The 26,479-nt window shown below is 41.0% G+C and overlaps 1 protein-coding gene across 1 annotated transcript in view; it reads left to right on the forward strand.

Annotated features, from left to right (window-relative positions):
- CPS1 (carbamoyl-phosphate synthase 1) overlaps positions 1-23,694 on the forward strand; it is a 129,766-nt gene extending 106,072 nt beyond the window's left edge. Inside the window, exons 30-37 of the mRNA XM_090041226.1 lie at positions 1,636-1,725; positions 3,473-3,643; positions 6,274-6,348; positions 9,540-9,638; positions 18,549-18,608; positions 19,624-19,736; positions 20,828-20,957; positions 22,658-23,694. Of these exons, the coding sequence (XP_089897352.1) occupies positions 1,636-1,725; positions 3,473-3,643; positions 6,274-6,348; positions 9,540-9,638; positions 18,549-18,608; positions 19,624-19,736; positions 20,828-20,957; positions 22,658-22,756 (837 nt within the window). The 3' untranslated portion in view covers positions 22,757-23,694. The remainder of the gene's footprint in view (positions 1-1,635; positions 1,726-3,472; positions 3,644-6,273; positions 6,349-9,539; positions 9,639-18,548; positions 18,609-19,623; positions 19,737-20,827; positions 20,958-22,657) is intronic.
- Positions 23,695-26,479: the final 2,785 nt, after the last annotated feature.

Consider the following 26,479-nt stretch of genomic DNA (forward strand, 5'->3'; position numbering starts at 1 on the left):
TTTCCCTAAATCCAAGCAAACAAAGGAGAAAATAAAGTCCCAGAATCATCTTTTACTTGTCTTGCTTTCCTTAGTAGATGCATTCGGGAAAATTTAAGTCACCAGTAGTGGCCAATGAGTAGACCGAAATGTGACAATCTCTATTCAGAGCAAAAATATAAATGCAACTTGGCCAATCACTTTTTATCTACTTTACAGGTTACATTAGTAAGGCAGATTTATCTTTAAAAATGTCCTAAATGGGATGTCTTTGAATCAAAGTATGCTGCACTGTAAAGAGGTCTGTTTGGAAGCTATGAAGAGCTGAAATGAGAGGGTTAGTACTAGGGCTGTGCGAAACACCATCGTTTCATTTTGATGTCCGTTTCACTGTTTCAAAGGGACAGCGTTTTGTTTTGTCATTTCATTTTGTTTTGAAGCACTGTCCTGTTTCATTTTGTTGAAACAGTTTCGCTGTTCCAACAAGTTTTGACGTTTTGCCCATAGGCTATAATGGGGAATCATGAAAATTCTTAAAACGTTGTCATTTCTTGCCTGAGTTGGACGAAATTTTCAGGGATGGTAGCCCCTTCTGAGGGCATGATGCCTAAAGATTCAAGGAGATGGGTGCAGAGGTTTCTGGGAAACCACACCTCAAACTCTTCAAAGCAAAAGTCCTGATGCTTGCTGGCAGCAGCAGCCTCCTCTCATCTGGTGCACCGATCCAGGGGCTGCACCCCAGGGAGGGCTGCAGGGCTGTGCCAGACACCTTCCGAGGGTGCGAGCCCCCAGATCTGCGTGCTGAATGAGAGGAGGCTAAGGCTGCTTCTCCCACCTGGGACGAGCAATGGGCACGGGCTGGGATGAGCACTGGACAAGAATGTTGCTGCCACCTGTCTCAGGCAGCAGTGGCGGGTTCCTCTCATTCAGTGTGCAATTTCAGGGGCTTGCACATCTGGGAGGGGTCTCACACAGCCCCACACTGCCCCCACATGCCAGGATTAGGCCCCAGGGCCCTGCACTGCCTTTACCTAGCCCTATATGCTGGAATCAGGCCCTGAGCTGCCTTGCAACCCTGATCTGGCACACAAGGCCACAGCCTGCAGAACTCCCCACAGACTCCTAGGGAACTCCATGGGTTGAATTACACAGTGCTGGGGGCTGGATTTGGCCCATGGGCTGTGGGTTGAGCACCCTTGGTTCTAGAAGATGTTAAGTTTGGTTTCTTTACTCAGTTTGCTCCACTGTACTTCTAGTACAAGTATCATTGATCTGTGATGACATCAGTATACTGCTAAACGACTTTGGGAAAACTGCAGGACAAGCAGTTTCTTTCAAACTGTAAAATGCTAGCTTAGCATTTTCTGTTGGCCAGAAATACCAACACACCCACTCTGATGTAGTATATAATTTTTTATGAATTGCCAGAAACACATATGAGAGACTGTATTTTCATTCTTGTCTTCTTGAGTGAAGCATCTGGCTCTGGATTTATCCAGCAGAATGAACCCACAAGGTCCTCAAAAGCTGCTACCAGTTGTGAAAATGAGTAAGGACAGAAACTGTCTGAGTAGGAACATAACTCAGAATTCTTCATAAAGCCACACTAGAATTGATTTGTACATAATAAATAACATACTCCCAATTTTTTTGTAGGTAAAAGCTGCCACCAAAAAGATTGCAAATGCCTTTGCCATCTCTGGCCCATTCAACATTCAGTTCCTGGTCAGAGGAAACAATGTCTTGGTAAGAGCTCCCATACCACTTAGGAAGACAATGTTCAAAATATTCTATCTTAAGCCTGTGTCCTACCAGTGACCCCTTTATCTGTGTTTACATTGTGCATGGGAGTGGAAATGTTGTAGTCATTTGTTGTAATGCATGGGTTTGTGTTATACACATGATTCTTGCCTGGTTTGATGGCACATGGTGCTCTGTGACATTCAAAAGTCAGTCTTCGCTTTGCATAGCACTCTGCAGTTGTGTAGAAGAAAAGAGCTCTCTCTGCCTACTCAATACAGAAACTTGATGGTGAAGCAAGCTGTGTAAAGCTGCTGTCAGTCAATAAATATGTTTGTTTCTGTGCTTACATCCTCCTCAAAAGAGTCAGTTTCAAATGTGATTTATTGGAACATGGCCTGTGTCTTGTTTTCTCAACTATACACTAAAATCTCTAATGTTTCACTAGTCCATTGTGGTCATCAGGCTCAACACTTGGAAGAAAAATGGAGGAAATGGAGATTTTACAGGCATGGAGAATAGTTCAGTGAACAGTGGTCAGGGGAGAACTGTTAGTAGAAGGGCATCTGGGAGTTTTGGCATGAAAGATTTTGCCAGACCAAGGTGGGGCTGGTCTGTGCAAGGTATCATTTGAATATTAGCTGGAAATAATTTATCCTGCATGTTTGACCCTTGTCTCAATTTGTAAACAGATTTTTGATAAAACTGTTTGATTGATTAGAGGAAACACAGGTGTGTGCAAAGGATCCCTCTAGTCCTGCTTCTCCTTTGTTTTGTTTCCTCTTGTCTCCTGATCCCCCCCCTGCTTTTTTTCTCTGCCGTTACTTCTATTTTTTTCACCAGTTCCTTCTTACTCTCTTCCACAGACACCAATCCTTCCTTTAGCCATAAACTATGTAGTGAAATTATAAAATGGGCTTTACAGATCTTTGTTTTTAGCTTTGGTCTCTAAGTGAATTCCCACTAACCTAAAAGTCTTCCATAGCTGCTCATCTGATCAAATATTTACTCATAAATGAATGGGGGAGGCAAGGATTTCTTAGGGTGATATCTTGGACAAACGATGTAGCTGGGGAAAAGTTGGATGAGCTTTCAACTATGAGACCTGGTGAAGAATGTCTTGCATTCAAAGCCTTGTCTAACTGTATCTGAACTACAGAGTTGGTTTAATAAAAAATATCAGAAATCCTTGAACCCCTAAGAAATCCTTGCATCTTGCATAATTTCTGGCTATAGCATCAGTCTAACTCATAAATAAAGATGTATATGAAATAGCTATTAGGGTTTGTCCTTACCAAATAGGAAAATGTTTTCACAACTCTCCCTTCTTTGGTTTGTACACTGTTTGTACTTCTCTGGTTTGTACTTCAAGTCAAAGTGTGGAGGACACAAGCTGAAACTTCAAAAGTGAATACTAATTTTGGTGTTTCCTACCTTTATAAGGTATTCAGTTTGACACAACCTAAAGGGCCTTGACTTCCAGAGGCTACAGAACCCCTAACTACTGAAAGTCAGCCCCTGTTGAGGTGTCTCAAGTTGGCCACTCCATATTATTCACCACTTTAAAATTATGGCCACAACATCCATACCTTTCCATAGTGGCTACTTGGAAATATTTCTTCCAGGAATGGACAGTGCTATTCCATAGAACTCCATGGGCATTTACACTTGGGAACTGAGGTTAGAAGGAAGGGCCTTATCTCTTTGCCTAACAGATCTGTGGCATTGAAGTTTCTACTCTTCATCTCTGCAGGTGATAGAGTGCAACCTGCGGGCCTCACGCTCCTTCCCCTTTGTGTCAAAGACTCTTGGTGTGGACTTCATTGATGTGGCCACAAAAGTGATAACTGGAAAAAAGGTTGACACGTCATCCCTTCCAACATTGGAGCATCCCATTATTCCTTCTGAGTATGTTGGTATTAAGGTATGATTTAAAAAAGATGAATGTGGGAAACAAAGCAGTAAAACAACTGCACTGGTGCCTGTTAGTAGTTTTGTGATCCACCTCTTAACTACCATTAATTAATAAAGGTAATCTTCTCTGGTCAGGGGGATGGGCTGGATAATGTGGTTGATCTTTCTTTTTCATCTCGTTACAATAGATGTTGTGAGTGATACGCAGTATGAAAAAATCAAACAAATCTTTATCCACTAATCAGAAATAACTGTAGTTTCTTAGACATTTGCCGTGTTTGATTTTTATGAGCTATGCTGCCCAAAAAAGGATCCCCTTCTGAAAAATGGAATGGAAGCACAGATAGTTTGGTGTATATATAAGAATTGTCTAAACAGAATATTTTTCAAGTTTTAAAATTTCTAAAGCTGTTAGCAGGACTTTAGATGTAACAACAGTATGCCATGTGCTCACTTGGATATTATAGGGATGAGGCGTAATCCCCTTCTCTTAACATAGTACAGATTGTTTGGAATATTATCTTACTAAAATATAATAGAAAACCCTACATATTTATGTATTTACCAAATTGCCATACCATTAAGAATCATCAGAGTTTGCTTACATCAGAAGTCAAGTTTTCTGACATTATGATACCCACAGTTTATTTGATTAGTGTTATATATGAGTGTTCAAATTTATCCTATGGATCTTGATGAGTTGTTATCTAAATTGTCAGAGTTCCATCTTTTCCAGGAATATTAACTTCAAGGTGAAAATCCCAGCTTTGTTCCTGAAGATTTCACTACAAACCGCTTGCATTGCTGGGTGTGTTTATTTGTCAAAGTAGAAGACCTGATAACAGCTTTGAAAATGTTGAACTTTAAAAAATATTCCATTTAAATGCAATTCTCCTTATTCATACATTGTCTTTTCTGTACTTTTTCATTGCTCAGACCATTTGCATGAAAATTGGATTTTGTTTCTCAAATGGTACTTAAGTGCTCTGAAGAGACTGCAAAAATGGCACCTTCTTTCTCAGTAGATCTGCTCCCTTGTGAATATTGTTATATCTTCTCAAATGTACTGACTAAACTATGCTTTTATTGTCTCACTGTGGAGCTATGAGAAAATGACCAGGATTCAGAGTTGGATAAAACAACACCTAAAAAAGTTGCAACTAAGTTCTGATTTCAGGGCCACATTTTTCAGAGTCATTTCTTTGCATCTCTGTGGAAGGCGGACCTTGAGGACCAGGACCTGCACAGATATCACTGACAGAAAAATGAAGTCTCAATAACCTTAAGGATAGGGAGCAATGGGTGTGATATTAAAACCCCAACTTCAGATCTTAGGTTGAGATTGCAGGGCTTGTAATTGAAAGGAAACATCTCCATAATTTGTAAACAAAGCACAGCTGATCTGGAAGCCACCCAAATGCATAGATGGACCTTCCAGATACCATTTTTATATTCAGCCTCCCCTTACAATTTAGTTGCTGCTGCTACTTATTGTCCAGTCTGCAACTGGAATACTGTCTATGATATCACCATCAGTTCCCATAGAGATTTTCATAGATGTTTCAGGTACAAAACATGCCTTTTGGTTAAGAGAAGATTACTCCCTAAATAAAAAGGATGATATTGCAATTAAATGGCATCAGTAGTTCTAAAAATGAGGGAAAAAGAACCCCTACAACAAATGTGCAATCTCTGAGCAGAATATATAGTACAATGATCCAAATTTTCCATGTGTTGTCATTAGGTCCAAATCCAATTGCACCAATTGCCAAAGGCACCATGTTGACAGTTTAAATCTACAGGATTGGTAATGGATATTTTAGTGTTTAGATGTACTTGTCCATAAAAGCTGGCCAGGGGGAAAAAAAAAAGGTTTTACTTCCTGTGAAACACTTTGAATTTTTTAAAAACGAAGTTGTCCTGAATCAGAACAGAAGTTCAGATATTGAAACTTTTTAATGGGAAGGAAGTCCAGTATGGTTCCCGAAGTGTGATATTTTGGATTACTCCCTATGTTGTGCAGTGCCTGGGCAGGCACATGTTCTCCAAAGGACTCAAGGATCAGGACAGTAGTGGCAGTGCAACAAGTAGGCCGCTGCAGAGCTAAGGAGCCCACAGGCCTGAGGAGCCCTGCCTTTCCTGCAGCCTGCCCGGGCTCTGCAGAGAAGCCTGAAGGTGGGAAAATGGGTTGGCAAGCTGACAGGCAACTCATCTGGTTTCTGTTGAAAATTGGGTCCAAATGAACATATTCCCAAGGATGTTTTGATTTCAGTGAATTGGCATTTTCTCATAGAAATAATCCAGCTAGCTTTATTTGTTTTTTTCCCAAACGGAAGCAGTTTTGTCTCTCCCTCAGGAATCAAATTAAATTGCCTCTTAAAAATAATACTGTACTACAACATATTAGAAAGCTTGCCTCAGGTTACGCATAAGAGAATTTTACTGGTGAAATATATGACCATTTCCCCATTTCCTCAGCATATACCAAGACTACCTGGGACCCATTTGCCTAGTACTCTGGTGATCATTAACCCAGAGCAATGTTTCTCTTAGTTCAATGTATCACCTAATGTCACAATCCATGTAACTGGATTTGCTGATAGTTTGTCAGTTTCCTTCTTTTTCTTTTCCCTTTGACAGGCTCCGATGTTCTCTTGGCCCCGACTGAGAGATGCTGACCCTATTCTCCGCTGTGAGATGGCTTCCACGGGGGAGGTATTTCTTACAGTTTTTAGTGACTGTTCTTTAAACGATGATTAACACTATCTTTATCCTGCATTTATCCTGCTGTGAGCTATCTGCCATTCAGCTATCAACCCAGATCTTGAAAAATTGAGATTGCAGTGCTTCTCTTCTCCTGCACACACAGATACTGTGCCCCCCCCCCAGTGTAGTAAAACACTGAAACATTGCCCTGAAGAATGCAGTTGATTTGCCCACTGGATGTCCCTCTTGACCTGTGTCTCAACTCCATCAATTGGCAGTGGTTTATGTGAAAGTATGATGTGTTTCTTGAAGAGCTGTCAGGATCTGGAAAGTTCTCAAGGTGTCAGTCCATTTTATGAATCACCTCGTACTTGACCGACAAGTACATACAGCTTTCAGCTTTCAAAGTTTCCATCATGTCACATCAGAAAGGCAATATCAGACTTCAGGTCATGAGTATTTGGTCTTGGGCTGTACAAGTTACCTAATGGCAACAAATCTTTTTTGGTGATATTTTTATTGTTGCTTGGTAACCGGAAAGACAAGTGCACAAGAACAAAAAGTGAGAAAGAACAAGTATGAATAATGTTTAAGAATTGAAATTCTAGGTTGGTGTGTTGGGCTTGGTTAGCTTTAACTGTCTTCATAAGGGCATGCTGTGACTTCACGATGGGTTTCGGAAGCACGTTCCATTGTATACTGGCACCGGCTGCAATGGGCACAATGCCATAAACTATCAGTATATACAGATGCATGGGCCGGATTTTCTGTTATAATAAGGCCCCTTTGCACTCTCTGGGAATGGAAAAAGACCTTCAAGTAGGCATAAATTCTATTTGTAATCAACTGGGCACCAATAGTAAAGGAGCTTTAGGTGTCTTTCTCTATAGTCCCTACCCCATCTATAGATTTTGCAGATATAGCCTCACTAATTTTAAACTACCTAGCCTGGGCAGTGCCGGGAATGTGGACATAGCACCACAGAGCTCATAACAGGCTGCAAAACTTCCCTGCAGATCCTCAGGTGGTTGGCCTGTGCTGATCTATAAGCTGAGTTACAATGCTGGGAGTACCTGAGCTAGCCAGTTTAAAGCTGCCTTGAGTTTGTTTACATGTTGCCTTGTCAGCAGTCTAGACATAACCCTCTTAGTACAAGTGTGACTAGCTCAGATGTATGCTTGAAAAGCCTCATGTTTCTGCATCTCTATAGGATTGTTTTATTCTGAACTTAATTTTATACAGCATGTTTGCTTTCAGTGTAGTCAATGGGCAGAAAAAAAAGCTAAGTGTCCTCCTTACTTTCAGAAGGGAATTGCCTTCACAAAAGAGGAATGGAGATTTAGCCAAAGGGCGAGAATTACTTTACTGAGCTTTAGATGGAGGTAGAAAATATTTTAGTCATAAGGGAAAGATTATTAAGTTTTATGAGTTGGAGAGATCCATGTTCACAAATGCCATAAAACACAAGAGTTATGAGGGTCTATCTCGCAACTGAAGTAAGGATAACAAGTCTCTACTAGTAAAGTGCCAATTTTTCTACAAAGATATTATTAACGTGCACATGACTTTTGTGTTGTGCTTGAATTTGTCGTATGAATTGAGTGAAGGTGCAGGTTGCATTTTGTCTAAGGGGAGTTCCTCATCACTAGCACACTCATTTGTACTGACACTCTTGGATTTTTGTGATTAGTTCTGGAATTTGCCGTCTACACACCTCACTAATGAATGTTTAAGTGGTCTGCCATACAAACCTGTTCTAAGGCTGAGAGATAGAGCTACAGTGAAGTTTATAGAACTGTTTACGTTTATAAACCATGCACCTCTGAATTCGGAGCCAGAAGCTGCAGTCCAGGCCTCTTTATGTTTCTGCTAAAAGCTGGAGAAACATTAGGTTAAAACAGGTCTGTGCAGCTTCTGAGTGGCTGCGGGCTGCTGCCCCCCTGGTCACACACCTCATGGGCCACATGGTCCCGGAGCTATATGCCATGGGGTCTCACACCATGCCATACCATGTGGGTCCCTCCACCTTTTCCATCACTGCTGTATGGCAGTACCCCTGCACCCTGCACACAGTGCTGCATAACCTCCCCTGCTGCACCAAATGCCCTCCCTGCTTCTGTCAGGGCTCCAGGGCCATGCAAGGTCCCTGCCCCCCCTGGCTGTGAGTCCCATGGGCCCCATTCTGCCCCCAAGGCTGGTGGCAGGCAATGAGAGCTGAAGGAAATATGGAGAGGTCAGAGACTTCCATGGTGGTGGCAGCAGCGGGAGTGATGGGGTGAGAAGACCCATGCTGGGAGCCTGGAGGCCACAGGTTAGCCCTTCCACAGGCCACCAGTTGGACAGCTCTGGATAAAAGAACACGTTAGCTGTCACTGTAAGATAGTATGATGGTAATATTGTAACAACAAATACAATAATGAAACTGGGCTCTTTACCCCAAGTAACCTTTCCCCATTGCTGATCTACTAATATGGGCATTCTAGAGCTGATGGACGTATTTGCAGTGAAAAAGCAGAAAACCAAATTTCTTCATTATTTCCCCCTGGATTTTTAACAAGCTCTGGGAAATTGTCATTTGTACTTGGCTATAATTCTCTGGAGAAATATGGGTTACTGCATGTCTTAAGTAAGAGTGTGACACAGCATACTAAGTGATATATAGTATGATGTAAATCATTAGGATGAAAAAGAATAGTCAGTTAAAAAACAGAGAGAGAGAGACATTTTTATCACTATGGATTTGTTTGTTTTTTTTTTGTTCCAAATTTACCATTTCAGTGAGAAACTGCTGTGGTTTCCACTTATGAATGATTTTCCTACCATAGATTTTTGTATTTGTGTGCAGAAGTACAGTTGCACATATAACATTTGCTATTATTTAAACATTAAGTCATATTAAATATTGTGTAACACACTCCCAGACTCTGTGAATCAGAGGCTGTGTTTAGTGTTCAGATAACTCGCAGCAGATTCCATTTCTGTTCCTTCACTGTGGGCTGTTTAAAGAAAAGCCCTGCTTATTCTTTCATATTCCTTAATTAAAAATGTATGATTGTCTGTGTTGACTTTCTTTTCTTTTCCCTGCTGGCTCTGAGGAAGGCAGGTCTGGTAAGACAAGAGGAAGGACAACTTGGGCTCTTTAAAAAGGAACATTATAGTTTTTTAATTGATCTGGGTTTCTCATTCATCTATTTCACCAGGTTGCATGTTTTGGGGAGGATGTCCATTCTGCCTTCCTGAAGGCAATGCTGTCCACAGGATTTAAGTTCCCGCAAAATGGAATATTGGTTGGCATCCAGGTGAGTGCCAAGATTTTTTTTTTCAAATTCAAGCACAGAAATGGTGGACAATATGGAGAGTGGGTAACTGTCTCTTCATTTTCCTTTTATTTATGTTGGCTTTCAGTGAGAACGCTTTGTGCAAATATACCAATCTAAGTGCTGTCTCCAGCTACAAAAGACAGTGGTGAATGGGCAGACAGGGAATGAGCACATGAGATGGATTTTCATGGGGCAACACCCAGTTGGCCCAATTCTTTCCTCAAATATGAACACACATTTTCCATTGGCTTCATTGGGACTTACAGGGGGGTCTGTCTGGGAGAATAATTGAACCCATTAAGTTTTGCTGGCAGATATCTGGGATTGGAGGGATATGAGTTGTCCGTTTGTGACAAAAGAAGCCCATATCAAATCAGAAATCCTTCCTCACCCCAACAAGAAATCAAAGGATTCTCCTGACCCACAAAATGCTCATGACACAAGTGGATTTGTCTCTGAGCTTGATGCATGAACTTCTCTGTTGGATCAGACTACACACTGAAGAAACCGGTAAGATAGGCAGCCCCGAGGCAGGTGGAGAGGCAGGCAGTTCATTGATCATGTGTTTCAAGAGAGAGAGCAAGTTTCAGATGGTCCAGCTTTTCTCTAATCTTTCATCATGGCTATTGCACCTCCTTCTGGGCAGTCCTTAACTTATAGACCTTATGACCTCATTTACCTAGTCCAATGGAGGCCAGCACCTGTTGGCTGCCAGCCAACCAATTTGAAATGCATCACTGGTTGCTGGGTAGACTGGCAGGGTCTCTAGCCCCCTCCCAATCAGGTTGGCATTGCTTAGAACAATAGGAAGCATCAGCCCCTCACCCAGGTATGTGATGCCAGTCATGTAGACAGAAGGAGCAGGTTTCCCTCCTCCCTCCAGAAGGTATCCAGCTCAGGGTCACATCAAGTGATGGGGCAGAGGAGTGACCATGGTAACCAAATTGTCAGGTAGCAGAGTTTTGGAGAGAGATAGGGATGGTATTCTGCCACATGCTGTATTATTTCCCCAGGAAAAGGAATGTTCTCTGTGCTATCTTAGCACAGTTCTCAAACTAGACAGAGCTGTAGCACAATATTGTTATACTAAGGTGTCGTGTTTAACTGTATCCTGCTGTGCAGTTATACCAGAAAATTTTATCAACGAAAACTCAGAAAGGTATATTTTGCAGACTGAGCTGATTGCTGCCCTTGACACCTTCTTGATCCTTTGATCACAGAGCGGATTATTCCCCAGTGTTGAAGGACAGGGGGGGAAACAATCATCTTATCCAGAGGTCTGTTGTCCCCAGCGCTTAATAGGAGTGAAAGGGAGGCATTATTGAGCTGATAATATTGGAGACAGGGAGGTGTCACTTCCTTTTTTTGTAGGGATCCCTTATGGAATCCTGGATCTATATTTTGTGGGTCCAGAAGTTCCTTCCCAGTGTGGGGCCTGGATCTGTAAACCTACCCCTTATTGTCAGCATTTCCTTAGTGGTATTATAAATGGTAGCAGGTTTAAATGGCATCATTACCAAGACCCTTCAGTGCAAAGCATTCTTCAGAGAGCCTACCCTGAGAGAGCTCAGGAGATACTTGTCTGTGGCCCACTTAAAAGTTCTGAGTTAGTGATGAAAATATGGATAGATAGCCAGGCAAAAACAAGTGCTGCTTTTCTACCTTGGGGTAATTAAAAGTTGGAGGAGATACTGAAATCAGATCTGTTCATAAACATTTTCACAGTATGTTCCTCACGTGATCAATCATTTGATTCAATATTGGAAAATTCTAGGGTCCCATGAAGACAATAATGGGACCAATCTCTGCTGGGCTCATAATAAGTTTATGCTTTACATGGTTGTATAAAGTCAATAGAAACTGATTAAAACAACACTGGTTCTTCAGCCAGTATGTAATTATTACAGACACCATCACAGTAAAAGTGAGTGGAGTCCCTGGATTCAATGGTGGAACCGAGTCTTTGAGGATTTTGAAAGATGTAGGGGGGGAAAGTGTCTTGGGAGTGTATGTTGTTGTGCCCATGGAGATGAATTATAACAAGTGGGATAGAGGCCACTTAGGAAGATGAACTGCATTAGCATTAATGCAGCGAAGGTCCTGACCTTCCTTTCAGACGCATCAGAATGATAAAGGGTTTACTACTAATTACTACAAACATGCATAAATTGCTTGTTTGACATCCAATGATATTTTAAAAGTTTAATGTTAGACCCAGGGCATTTTGGATCATCACAGCTAATCATTGCACTGCAAACATTTTAATCTGCCCATTTGAAAAAGTACTGATGTATAAAATCTGAGCCTGTTTGCCTAGTCCCAGGACTCCAGGGAAAATAGTCACCAATAACTAATTTTAGTTCTATAAAGTATAAGAATGACTTTTACAGAAGCACCTGTTTAATGGAACTGAATGGTCTGTGGTACAAAGGTCTTTAAAATAAAGAAGAAAAGGTTTGAAAGAGCACACAGGATGCTGTCTTTTTAAATAACTCTTTTGCAGTTCATTTTCTTGGAAAAGGAAACCAAAATAGCAAATCAATGGCACAAAGTCCTCTCCATAGCTCAGAGCATTTTTAGATTGTTAAACTCCAAACAAGAACTATTAAATGAATATGAAGGGCCATATTGTACTTCCCGCTATACTTGTTGAAGCTCAGTGAAATTCTCCACTCTTCTGCGCAGCTGCAACCTCTTTTGAAGTCAATGGGGTTCCACAAGCTTAAAGAGAAGAGGTTTGGTCCATTCTGGAGGGAAGGTTGAAACAATGACAGATACATAAGCACATAAGCTACGATCAGGCCCCATTATGTTCTTGGAAAAAAAGAAAACTCTTTGCAGATAATGAGCTATATGAGACCAGAGGTACCTGGTATTTTATAGCAAAAATGCTCTCATTTCATTCATATACATTAGAACATGTCACTCAAACTGACAAAGTGGTGAAATATAGAATCATAGAATCATATAAAATTAGGGTTGGAAGGGACCTCTGGAGACCAGCCCCTGCTCAGAGCAGGAATATCACCAACAGATCATCCCAAGCAAAGCTTTGTCTAGCCAGATCTTGAAAACCTCCAAGGATAGAGATTCCACAACCTCTCTGGGTAACTTGTTCTGGTGTTTTACTACCCTCCTAGTGAGAAAATTCTTCCTAATATCTAACCTAAACTTCCATTGCTCCAACTTGAGACTGTTCTGTCATAGTGCAGGGGGGCTGGACCTGATGATCTTGCAAGGTCCCTTCCAGCCCCTTACAATCTATGAATCTGCCACTAGAGAGAACAGTCTAGCTCCATCCTCTTTCAAACCTCCCTTCAGGTAGTTGAAGGCTGCTATTAAATCCCCTTTTAGTCTTCTCTTCTCCAAACTAAATAAACCCAGTTCACTCAGACTCTTCTCATAAGTCATGTGCCCCAGCTCCCTCACCATTTCTGTTGCCATCTGCTGGACTCCCTCAATTTGTTCACATCCTTTCACCAGTGGGGGGTGGTAGGATGCAAAACTGAACATGGTACTCCAAATGTGGCCTCACCAGTGCTGAATAGAGAGGAATAATCACTTCCCTTGACTTGCTGGCAACACAGTTATCAACGCAGCCCAGTATGTCATTAGCCTTTTTTTAACAAGGGCACAATGTTGGTTCATATTCAGTTTATTGTCCACTATAACTGTTAGACCCCAACTCCATGTGGTGCCTAACGACTAGGGAAACGACGATCCAATTGCCCATGGATCCAGTTGCTCAGGGAGAAAGCAGGGAGCAAACACTGGCACACATAGCTCACAACAGCTTTATTCAGAATGGAGACAGCTTTGGGCAAGTTCCCAGAAAAAAAGAAAAACCAGGGAGCCGCAGCGAATATTAGTTCTTTTCACATTTATGCACCTTGGTTCATGCTCATTAACATTTACTCCACCTTGGTCCCTCCTTTGTTCCACCCATATTCCCTCCTATCTCAAACTCTGCCTCTGTTTACTGTTTGTTTCATTAGCATGGAATTACCTATGCATTTCATTCATTTGCATGCCTTTTTGCTATGAGTGTATGTGTAAAACCGTGAACCCGGCTTCTTTCAGTCAATTGCCATTTTTTGCTGACTCCTTCTTCATCTCCAAAGTCTTGCTTCTGCTTTATCTCCTGATGATCGCTAGTGGGCTGCATCTTGTTCCTTTTTACACAGTGAATCATATACCCTACACACTACCACATTCTTAGGAAAATGCTTGTCTAAGCATCATGCAATGTTACTTTTAATATCTCATTCTGCCTTGTGGTTAGCAGCTTTGCTGGCCACAGGCTAAAGCCTTTATCCAGCTGCAAATCCAGTGCTCCCCAAGATCCAAATATTTTCACCCCAGCAGTAACCCCCAGGTCCTTTTCTGCAGAGCTGCTGCCCAGGCAGTCAGCTCCCAGCCGGTAATGGTGCATGGGATTATTCTGTCCTAACTGCAGGACTTTGTACTTGTTCTTGTTGAACTTCATGAGATTTCTTTTGGCCCAGTCCTCCAATTTGTCTAGGTCCCTCTTAATCCTAGCCCTACCCTCCAGCATATCTACTACTTCCCCCCAGCTTGGTGTCATCCGCAAACTTGCTGAGGGTGCACTCTGTGCCATTTTCCAGGTTGTCAGTGAAGGTCTTAAATAAAACTGGCCCGTGGGCACTCCACTTGATATCGGCTGCCAGTTAGACATTGAGCCATCGATTACTACTCTCTGAGACCAGTACTTCAGCCAGTTTTCTATCCATTTTACAGTCCATTCATCCAGCCCCTACTTCTTCAGCTTGCCTGCAAGAATGTTGTGGAAGACAGTATCAAAACCTTGCTAAAATCAAGGTACACCACATCCACTGGTTCCTTGTGTCCACAGAGTCAGTCATCTCATCATAAAAGGCAATCAAGTTGGTTAGGCATGACTTGTCCTTGGTGAATCTGTACTGACTGTTCCTAATCACCTTCTTCTCCAAGTGCATAGATGTGGATTCCTTGCGGATCTTCTCCATGATTTTTCCAGGGACTGAGGTGAAGCTGACTGATCTGTAGTTCCCTGGATCCTCCTTTTCCCCTTTATTAAATATGGGCAGTATATTTGTCCTTCTCTAATCATTCAGGACCTCTCCTGATAGTTATGAATCTTGAAAGATTATGGTATCCTGAAATGGGAATTGCAGGTTTAGATACAAAATGAATAGATTCATGAAAGACTTCAGTGTGTTGTACTCCAGGATCAGACACAACTTCACAGCAGAGTAGATTCTTTTTATTTCTAAAGGTCAGGCCCTGATACATGAAATATAGGATAATTTCCATTAACTGTTATGACATAGTTATACCTGTTCATTACAGTATTATGCAAGTAAATGAGCGTGGATTTTAGGCCTGAATAGTTGCATATATAAGCACTTACCTTTGGACAGTTTACTGCTTGGGACTTGGGGTTTGTGTCACCTGCTTCCCTGCACTATACTTATAGGGTAAAAACAGAGGTCCGGTTCATCCTGATCTGATTGTCCAGGGCTTTAAATTCATCAAAACAGGTGCGGGACAATCATGTACACACACAGCTTGAATGGCAATTGCTTTGAATTAGCTGGGATTGTCCAGGGAAAAGGTGTTATCTTAGATACTTCACAGGTATTTAAAGTGGGACAATGAGTTTGGAAGTCTGTAGGATCCCAAGATAAAAGACTTTGACCTGAGAGAAATCCAAGGTCTGTTTTTACCCTTAGGTTCTACAGACTATGGAAAATGCAATTACAAGTCAAGACAGTGGCAAAATTAGTTTCCTCTTATAAAGCCAAGGGACCTATGCTTAACATGTTGTAATGCTGTTGCTTCTTTGTAATGTGGCTCTGTGTTAGCTATCCAGAGCTGAAGAGAATGCTATCCTCAGAAGCTGGAGAAACAAAATAAAAAAATAAAATAATGAGCATTTCTTTTTCCTCAAAATTGAATAATTTTGGCATATTTTAGAATATTTCCATGCTACAGAGGTTTCAAAAGCCTGCTGCTAAGATTTTGATTAATGTTCTACACAGAACCAAAGCATCCTAATGAATAAAACGGGAGATTTTCATCACTTTATCTTAGGATGCCACTCTAGTTTTGGTATCTCTTTTGGAGAAGCCCTGAAAAAATGGTCATTTCTAAATGCTGCTGATGGTTGGCCAGCTTAAGAAAGACAGTTCTTTTTATTGTGGCACAATGCAGCTTGTGGTATAATCCAGATCACTGTTAGTTTCTAATCGATGTTAGTGCCATAGAATGTAGTGTAACCTGATCTTTACCTGAACTTTACAGGTCAGATCTTTTATCTGGTATAAATTTTTGTAGCTCCACGGAAGTAGTATAGATCTGTGGCAATTTAACACCATCTGAAAATCTGCCATTCTTCTTTTTAAATAATGTGGAAACTTCTAATGCCAAGGAAATCGGAATTAGCTAGAATCCTCCATTTGCCATTAACCAATTTATAATTTAGACAAGAGTAGTTAACCAGCTCATTGCATTTTCTCTCCTGATTATGCTGTTCAGTGATATCTGTAAGAAGGAATGCATCTGTCTTATATCTGTGTTGAATACCCTGAAATGCTGAGAGCATTAATGAAGTGTTTTATTTTTAAATCCCAGCTCTCTAAGTCTGTTGTTTCAGGGGGACTTTATATCATAAGTACTGTTCCAGGAACTTAGGACTGAAAGGCGTCTCCTGGGCCATTGAGTCTGGTGCCCTGTGTTCACAGGCAATCATTAGTTGAAGGAATCCCCAAAATCACCATTGTAAACCATCACCCGCAGCTTATCCCGAGCAAGCAAGAACACCTTATAGCATGCCATATGTAAAAGCAGGGGAGAGGAGGACATTGCCAATGCCTTGCCATTGCCGTGCAAAAGTAGTAGGTGGTTAATTTAGCTCAGAAGGTCCTAGGGAAAGGATCATAGGGAGAAAAAGAGCTGTCTGATGCTATGCTGGACCTAAATCTGAAACCCAGAATCAGAGCATCAGTGTTGAGATAGTTTAGTTTGATTTTGAACCAGAGCCTGGCATAAATGGATACAGCTCCACTGAAATCACTAAGGATCAGGCCCTTTGCCAATAGCAAGATATTCTAGCAAAAATGGGGAGGTTGTTATTGGGAACAGAACTTTGTCTTTGAAACTAAAGAAAAAAAAAGAAAAAAAAGACCTTCCCGCCAGTAGATTCTTCCAGTAAATAAATCTGTTTGTACTTTTCACCTTTAGTAAGTAATGGTTTCTTACACAGGTACTTTCAATCGCTTTTAAATCTGAGGCTTCTCAGATGCAAGCTGACAGCTGTAATTTCTTTTTACGGGAAGGCTGTTTTATGTGTCACAAGTGTTCAATACATGTTTGATAGAAGTTTATAATTCTGTTGTGCAAGCCAACACCTCAGACCAGGAGGAAGAGCAATCCTCTGACTGGGAAGCTGCCAGTCCTGTCACATTGTATATTTATATTTTCCAGTTAGTGTACAGAACAAAAATGGCTTCAGTATGAGGTTCTTGCCAGGGTTTGTAGAGCTCAAAGGATGTGTTGCCTCCTTCTCCCTGCCAGAGAAAATACTGTCTATGCTTTCAGCATAACCTCTGCCAAGGTTAGAGGATCAGAAAAGGAGTTTGTATAATCCTGCTTCCGTACTGGTCAATCTTGGAGGTTCAGCATGGCTTTGCAATGAGAAAGTCTTATGTTGCCTTTGAGCTTTGTACTGTTAAACCTCCAAAATACTGGGGACTGCATGAGTCATGATCAGGACGTTATTTCCATGTCACTTCAAAATGCATGGTGCAAATACAAATCGTATAAAAGAGGAGGTGGCATTGTTATTTCTTCTGAATGGTTCCTGGCATTGATTGTGCATTAGGAGAGAGACTTAAAGCTGCATGGAATATTTGGCACCTAACTTTACTATAATGGGAGTCCATATCCCTCAGGTGATTCTGTTTTTCCTATGTGTGAAGCATCCTCAGGCATACACACTTTGCCATGTTTACTTGAGAAAATAGCACCTAGGGGTAGCCCAGTGTTCCACTTTTTGAAATTGCCTTGGGTATTTCCTCAAAATCTAGCCCAGGCATTACTCTCTCTGGCCTTGAAACAAATTGTTAGAGCAGCCTTAAAAGGAGCATTAAAAACCATGGGAGGCTTATAAAATACATTTGGAAGGCCAGTTTCCATGACATTTAATCTGCAGAGCCATTTCATAAGTGCAATAAGACACACTTGGGGCATGTATTGTGCTGGTAATAATAAGGTATTTTGCCTCTTAGTGGGCTTTGGGCTTTGGTCTTTCTCAGAATATCACCATATTACCCATTTTCATATTTCTGAAGTGATTTATTTGTCATTCTATACGAGAGAGACAATTGAATGACTTGGGTAGGTGCACATGCATGCATGCGCGCACACAGAGCACATTTACATGTGCATTAATGTGCTTTTCCTATGTGCATTAAGTTTAATACCTACAATATGAGGTACTAAATAAATAAATGCGCATTAGGCTGTGCTAATAAATAAATACGCATTAGGCTGTGCTAATGCTCAGTAGTGCAAGTGCACATTTTTAAGTGATGTTTAATGCGCAGTGGCCTATTCTACTACATAGCACTTTTTTATGCAACATTTTAACGCACAGTAGAATAAGCTACAGTGCATTTATGAGCATGTGTAAATGTTCTCACACACACACACACACACACACACACACACACACACGGGCTGATGAGCCAAAGGAGTGTGTGTGTGTGTGTGTGTGTGTATTTGCCTCTTAATGGATTCTGAAGAAACCGCAGGGTATCCATCAAGTGGGCAGGTGTTCTTTTCTAGATCCTAGCTTTGATGCTATCTCATGTTTCGTTTCTTTTTCAGCATTCCTTCCGTCCCAAATTCCTGTGTGTAGCAGAACAGCTGCATGAGGAAGGTTTTAAGGTATGTTGTTTGAGGTTTTAAAGCTTGCAGGTATTTATTTTTTACTTAAAATATGGCTGCATTGACCTTGAGAACCTCAGGGTTGAGTTGATAATCAAGGAAAAATAAGAGAAGGAGATACACCCACATTTTCAAAGGCTAGTAAGGATTTGTACTTGAGTGAGTCTCATTAAATTCTATGGGAGTTACCTAACTAAATGTCTGCATAATTATTAAACCACACAAACAGGATTAATTCACAAGGCAAGGGTGTTTCCTGTCAAGGCTGGAAGAACTGCAGCTACTGTGTCATATGCAAGGTCCCTCAAAATTCCCCATGAAAAAGAAAGTCAGTCAGTAATATTTTAATGCAAAAGGGGAAGCAGAGGAAAAACCTTTTTATGGGGAACAAATCTTTAAGGGACCTCATCATATTTTACAAAGAAGCTAAGAGTCTACATAATTTGCATTGTTAAGCAGTTTGCTTTAACTAGGAATGCATGTGTCTCATGCAAAGCCTGTTTTTGTCATTACCATATTTAGCACTGTGACCATAGAGCATTAGAAAGATCATTTTTAATAAAAATTCTTCACAAAGTACTGGCAGGCAGCTGAATAGCATACGTGAAAACAGGATGTATTGATCCAGTCTTACATGTGGCACCATTCACAATAGGAATGAAATGGTGGGTGAAATTTTCAGAAATGTCTAGGTGACTTAGCCTAAATCCTGTTGAAAGTCAATGGGATTTAGAATCCTAAACCACTTAACTGCTCTTGGAAATGTCACTCACTGTTTATTCTCATGTCTAATAAGATCGCTGATAATACAGAAAATGGGAAAATTATGCTTCTGTGTGTGGTGTGTATTCATATATACATGTATAGTTATGGGACTCAATCTAATGCCCACTGATATCAATGGAAATCTTGCTGTTGGTTTCATTCAGTATGGGATTGAGTCTCAACTGTCAAGATAGGGTTAAATGTGAAGCTTCATTGCAATATAACGTAGTAACATTTCCTCTTGACACAGCTTTATGCCACCGAAGCAACTTCCGAATGGCTTAATGCCAACAGTGTACCTGCAACTCCTGTGGCATGGCCATCCCAGGAAAGCCAAAACTCCAGCATCCCCCAAATCAGTAGGTAAGAGCACAGCACAGTTTGTAGAGATCCTGGGAGTCTTTGGCAACATCCATGACAGTAAAATCTGGAGGTGAAATCTGGGCCTCACTGGACCAGTGGCCAAGCCCTCCTTCATTTCCAGAGGCTTTGAGCCACTCTTGTTTTGTTGACAGATGTATTCTACTCTGACTGTAATTGCCACGATGGGAAAATTTTCTTCTGTTGAATCAAAAAAGCATCTCATTAATAATGCCTATGTATTATAGCACTGGAATATTTCACATCATCTCTTTCCAAAGCATCTTGCAGATAACTGAGGCTCATTTATCTCTTAGGCATCAATATGTAATTAAATTCTATTGCACGCAGCACTGAACATCATATTTTTAAGTTTGGACATTTTGGAATCTGAATCTTCAAAAGTACCAAGCATCTCTTCCCAGCTTTAATGGGAACTGCAGATGCTTAGCACTTCTCAGAATCATGCCCTTAACAAAGTTGTGCTTAGTTGCATGAAGGCTGAATTTTGCCCTATGTTAAGGTCACTCAGGGAAGTCTGTGGCAGATACAGGGACTGAAGCTAGAATCCAGTCCTAAATCTCAGTCTGGTATTAGCTACTAGATCAGTGGTTCCCAGCATAGGGGTCAGAACCCCTGGTGAGATCACAGCATTTATGAATGGGATCAGAAGATCACAGAAATTCAGTTTAAGAAGTGGGATTGATAGCAGCTCAGAACCAGCAGCATAAGGCTGGAAGTGGGGGTCTCCTAAGAAATGTGGGAACTGCTGTACTTGATCATCCTTTAATATGTAAAACACACTAAAACTATACAATTTAAGTTAACTAAAACAGCAAACAATGGTCAGTCCCTTCCTTTTTTGTGTCCTTTTGACAAGGTATTTGGCAGAATTTGTAGATTTGGTGGAATCTGACAGGACCATGCTCGGAAGCACTTCTGATACTGCCTCAAACTTGCCACCTGTAGGCTGTCAACTATGCACTTTAGCACCTGTACCATCTTAGGCCTCCACTGGTCAGTTGAAAACATGCATTCTTTGAAGATTTTACTAAACAAAGTATACCACTGTGTCTTCTGCATTGCCTTTTCAGGCTGATAAAAGATGGGAACATAGATTTGGTGATTAATCTTCCCAATAGCAACACCAAGTTCATCCATGATAATTACATGATCCGCAGGATGGCTGTTGACAGTGGGATTGCTCTCCTTACTAATTTCCAGGTATCTCTTTTGCCACTTTTTCTTCTCTTAATCATAATAGTATAGAAATCTTTTGGGCAATTTTGTACTTAGAATCCAATATTTCTGGATCCCCATTATGTTTCACAAATAATAATACACCTGAAATAGCAATAACTTGGTAGCTTGAATACATTTCCTTTCCACTGTCCTGCAGAAACATTGTGTCCCATGCTATGGCCTTGGGCTATTCATATCTCAGTCCCTGCCTTTGAGCAAATTCTCCACCATTCGTTCATTATAACATCAAAAAAATATGCTTGGCAACAGCTTTCTATCACAAAGCTCTTAAATATAGCTGTCTATATTTTGAACAAGGCATGACACCTTTATTGAGAAACTCAAAGTAAATTTCTTACTATTCCAATGTGTCATCCAAGTGAATTACTATTCTGTGGGCAAGGCTATACAAGATGTTTACTGCGGCATAGACTAATTAGCTCTGCAGCAAGTATCACACAAATGCACATGTGCCCGTATTAGGTTGGAGTGCACTAATTAACTCCACAGCAGGCTAGTACTTGTATTTATAAGTTTAAAAAAAAAAGTAAATACAAGTACTACCCTGCTGCAGAGTTTTTTACTCTGCAGCAGCACACATGTAGATGTTGCCCTGGCTGGCTGGGGCATAAGGATGGTTCAGTATGGGGGCTGCCTGCTGGCTGGCCCCACACTGGAACACCCCCATTCCCTAGACAGCACCTCGACAGCATGCTGAGTAGGGGGAAGCAGCCCCAGGCTGGCAGGGTAACTCCCGGGGCCCTGTGCCAGCTGGGACTACTCTGACCTGGTTCAATGTACTGCAGTCCCTGGCACATGTTCAAATGGCTCACCTGGGAGCAATAAACTCTAAAGCAATTAGCTCTGGAGTTTATTGCTTTGCATTAATTGCTCATGTAGACGTGCCCTGTGAGGACAGCTTCCTAATTGATAGCATAGATTTTCATTCGTTATCTATCTAGTGTTCTTCATAATCTACATTTCAGATATCAACACAGGTAGGGGCATTTGCCTTCCATGAATTCTAACTCATTTTCTGCCACAGGACAGCTGGACTGTGTTTGACAGCGAAACACAATATTTCTTTCCAGCTCTGTTACAGTCACAAAATTCTGCTTTCTGCTTTTACTGAAGTCGGTTGCCAAATTCCCCTTCATTTCCCTGGGAGTGGGCTCAGACCTCACCAGCCTAAACTGATGCCAGAGGTTGAAGTGCAAAACCTTTAGCTGTGTTTGGAACAAATGCAAAACAAATTCAGTGCCAAGTTATAAGCTTAGAGAGGCAGCAGTGCCAAGAGTGTTTAGTTTGAATGGGAAATAGCAGAGTGCTCTGACACCCATCTGAAAAATATGCCTTGCCCATGAGAAAGGGGATTCCAATTCAAGACTCAGTAACCCACCTGCAAACAAAATTAGTTTAACTCTTACTCTATAAAGTGTGGGGTAACATATCTTACACTATATAGAACCTTTTTCCAAAAAGATTACCAAGTTTTCAGAGGCTGCCAGTCTTGCAAGCTGCGTCATATGAGTAAAACTTTAGCTCACACAGTCATTCAGAAATCACCCTTAAAGCTAACCATGCATGTCAGATCTAGGTGGTCAAGCAGTGAGCTTGCTTTATAAATAAGTCTCCCAGAAATGGCTTCAAGATACTCAGTCTTTTTTGCTTTATATTTTCAGGTGACAAAGCTTTTTGCTGAAGCCATCAAATACTCTGGGAAAGTGGACTGTAAGAGTCTCTTCCACTACAGACAGTTTAGTACCAGAAACCCAGCATAAGGGAAAAGCCACCAGCATGAAATGTAGCTCCTCTCGCACCAAGAGAAAAGGAGGTTCCAACTTTGGCCGCTAAAATAATCTATCCAGTCCAAATTTGGTTATTTCCATTTATTTCATTGGCTCTGATATTTATCTTGTTGTAACTTACAGTGGAGACACAGCAGGTGCTTTGAAATCAACCTTCCTCCTCCAGATGATGTTGAAAAATAGTTTCCTTCCTCCCCTCTCCCTTTTGCAGTTGATATTCATACCAGGTAAATCCAGATCCCACTGTGGTAGAGGAGGTGCAAGGCAAAGCATGTGATCCTTTAGGGCGGCAGTTCCATCTTTATAGAACCATTCCAGCTCCTTCTCTAAGTGTTTGTACTGTTATCCTTTGATAATGCCATACTAGTGCTAGAATCTGGTATTGCCCTCCCATTGAGCTATGTCATTGTCATCTTCATATATTTCCTGTTTTCATCATTAATTATCAAAATCTCTGTTACTTTGTCCTTTATAAAAACCAGCCTTATACTTGATTCACTCAGTGATGTTGCAGTCACCTACTATCATAAGAAAGTGATGAATGTGATGAGAATGAAAGGAGCCCTTTTTAAAGTTAAAAGAACAAGCATCACTGCTGTTTTATGACAGCAGATAATGGACATGTTGCAGCTACTTTCTGTTTATTTTGGGTCCTTTTTTTTAACCTTTGCCCAAGTGCCATCTTTTGCAGTGTGCAGTCTTGACCAGGGTTTGTGCAGGAATGTCTTCCAAATTTTGTTCATGCCTCAGTGTTTGAAATGTGTTTATTATTTGTGCCCCAGATGGCTCTCTCTGAATCACAGGGTTCATTCTTAGTCTAATGTGGGGCTTCAGAGAAGATACTCTCAAAACACTGCCCTGCATTGTTCTCATCCATTTTGTATTGTGATTGCGAGGATTAAAATGGAATACTTTGCAAACAAGACATGAGCGTCACAATTCTTAGCTTACTCTGATACATTCCTCTCTCTTTCACGCAAGGATTCCTTTTGGACTCTATTATCATACAAGGCTTATATTCACTATTATTTATATTGTTGTAGCACCTATAAGCCAAGTCAGGGATTAGGGTCTACTGTGCTACATGCTGCTTATTATTGCTATTTGAGATAGTGTTTAATAGATTACAGTTTGACAGTTCAAGCAAGGATCAGTGATAAATAGGCACTACCCATACATAGAACAAAAGGTTCTGACTCAACAAAAAGTCAGTCTGTGCCTCAAAGAGTTTGCAGTCTAGGTACTTTTTGAGTATGCCCATCCCTTATTTTTTGTACCAATTACAGTATGATTTAAAATGTATACACATAGCCCAGAATTAAGGAATAGGCAAAATGGAATTGGGCACGGATGAATCACAAGACCATCCAGCCAGCGGGAATAAGTTCTGGAACCTCATGCTGTAGAGTTTAAACTGATCTCTCCCTGTAGAGGACAGGATGAGGCATAATGGGAGGAGCACATCTGCCTACTATGGAGCTCTTATCCCTCCCACGCTGGACCCATACGTTCATTCCAGTCTGGCAGGCCCAGCGTTTTCAGCATGGAGATTTCTCATGGATACTATCTTCCGTGGGGAACAAAATTCTTTCTGCTTCATGTTGGGTTTATTTTTGCACTTTTTAGCAGGGTGTTACTGTTTTTGTTTTTTTCAAACAGAGCTCAAAAACCGCCCAGAACGGTTCCCCTATTCAGTCGTGAAATGAATGAAGTCGTGAAATGAATGAATAATAGTAATTAACTATGCAACTCTTTCCAAATGTATCCTACATATTTTCAATAGCAAAAATCCAGCCAGCACCTCATTCCATTTCATTCTCATATCACCCCTGCCACAATTGGCAATGAGCACTGCAATGGCTGGAAATTTCCATGTTCATTTTTCTTTCCTTCTTTATTTTGAATCTTTCACCATGAGGTGGAAAAAAAGGCCCTTGTTATCCATATTTGTGAGTTTCATCTGAGTAAGGTATGACCTGACTTGAGTAAGGACTTTTTAAAATGAGTCATCTTCTAGTGAGGAGCCTGTGCTGGTCTCCTATGTATTGGAAAGCTGCTATTCTTATCTAGTTAACATTTAACCTATGTTTAAAATGCAGAATTGTCTTGAACATCACAGATCAGACAGTAACTGGAAAATAGCAGTAGCAGAAGAGTAAGATAGATGCCCCATCCACCCAGACCTGCTGGAACACAAATGGAGAGATGTGTACATGAAGGAACAGGGGACCCACCATTGACTGCTGGAGAACCGCTAAAGGCAAATGAATAACATCATGATATAACAAAGCATATGTCTAAAGGATGCCTATGTGATGGGAACTTTAAAGAAATAATTGTGCAATAAGAGGCACAGAAAGAAATAAGTTTTAGCTCCATTTAGTTTAACTTTCTTCTTAAGTAACTTTCTCACTGGATACTTTGTGCATGTATGTGTACGTGCGAGCATGCACATCTATGTATATATTTATATATAGCCACAACATGAATTTATCTCAGCAGCTGCAGGTACTTGAACCACTGCTTCTGCAACGTCCATAGGCTCTCATATAATGGAAGTGAAAATTAGCAGAGAAACACACCAGGGCTGAATGCACGCTAAGTGCTCTGTAATTACACACTAGTGTTACCATTTGGCTGCTGGTGCCAAACACCCGACAGGCACAGGTGCCACCAATGCACTCTCATACCCAAGCAGACATAGCTAATTACAACCCATTCCAAAAGCCTTCAGACTGCAAAGTACTCATACTGTTTGTTGTTTTTTCTCACTTTCTTTTTGGTATTTGTTGAGGGAAAAGGTGTATTCTCCTTATCTTTATGCTGAAAAATGTAGGATGAAACAATGGCTTCTGTCACGATCAGAAAGGAAGCAGGTATTGAACAGAAGACAAATCCCCACCATCACCTCCTGTGGTCTCTGAAATATTGTCTGATTGTATTTGTTTCCCAGCATCCCCTTTTCTTCATTTGCATAATGAAGGGTGCAAACGCTGTAGGAAAAGACTTTAAGTATCTACAGCTGTTGGGATCAATGCAGCTGTGGGGAAAAAAATCATGCTACAATTAGTGTCCTTTGTATCAGGCTCTTTTCTGCGGTGAACAAACTGACTTGTAAATGTCTTTTCCTTATTAATCTTGGGGAAGCTGACAAGATCATTGACAAAAAGTGACACTGTTAAAGTTGTAAGTGCCAGTTTGCTAAGGTCTGAACTGTCAGATCACTTTTTTCTCTTTCATTGATTAAACAAAGGAAAGGGGTAAAAAAACCAGAGGAAAGAGACAATAGAAAATCGAGTTTTTGATCAGAGGAGGAGGATAGACCCAGGGGAGAAACATAAACAAACCACATTGTCAGTACTGGAAAACATTCTTCTTAGGGATATTCAGACTGCTAAGATCTCCCCATGGAACAGTACCTTTCTGTTAGAGACAGGGCTCAAAAATCCTGTGCTGTCAATGAAGAAAGGCAGAGAACCATTGAGAGACACTTGGTCTGAAATGAACGGTAACTAGCAAGGCCCAGGACAGAAGCAAACAGAGATGAGATATCAGAGTCGAGAGGATAACTGAGCTCTTTTTAGGGACAGAATTCATAAGATCTACTCAGAGTCAGAACATCTCTTGAGCTTGGGAAGCTCTAAGTGTTCATAATCAGTATGCTGGTCATCTATGAGAAGACAGGAGTCTCTGCCA

This window comes from Crocodylus siamensis, chromosome 4, assembly GCF_052110815.1.
Source record: "Crocodylus siamensis isolate JL-2025a chromosome 4, ASM5211081v1, whole genome shotgun sequence".
Lineage (NCBI taxonomy): Eukaryota > Metazoa > Chordata > Crocodylia > Crocodylidae > Crocodylus > Crocodylus siamensis.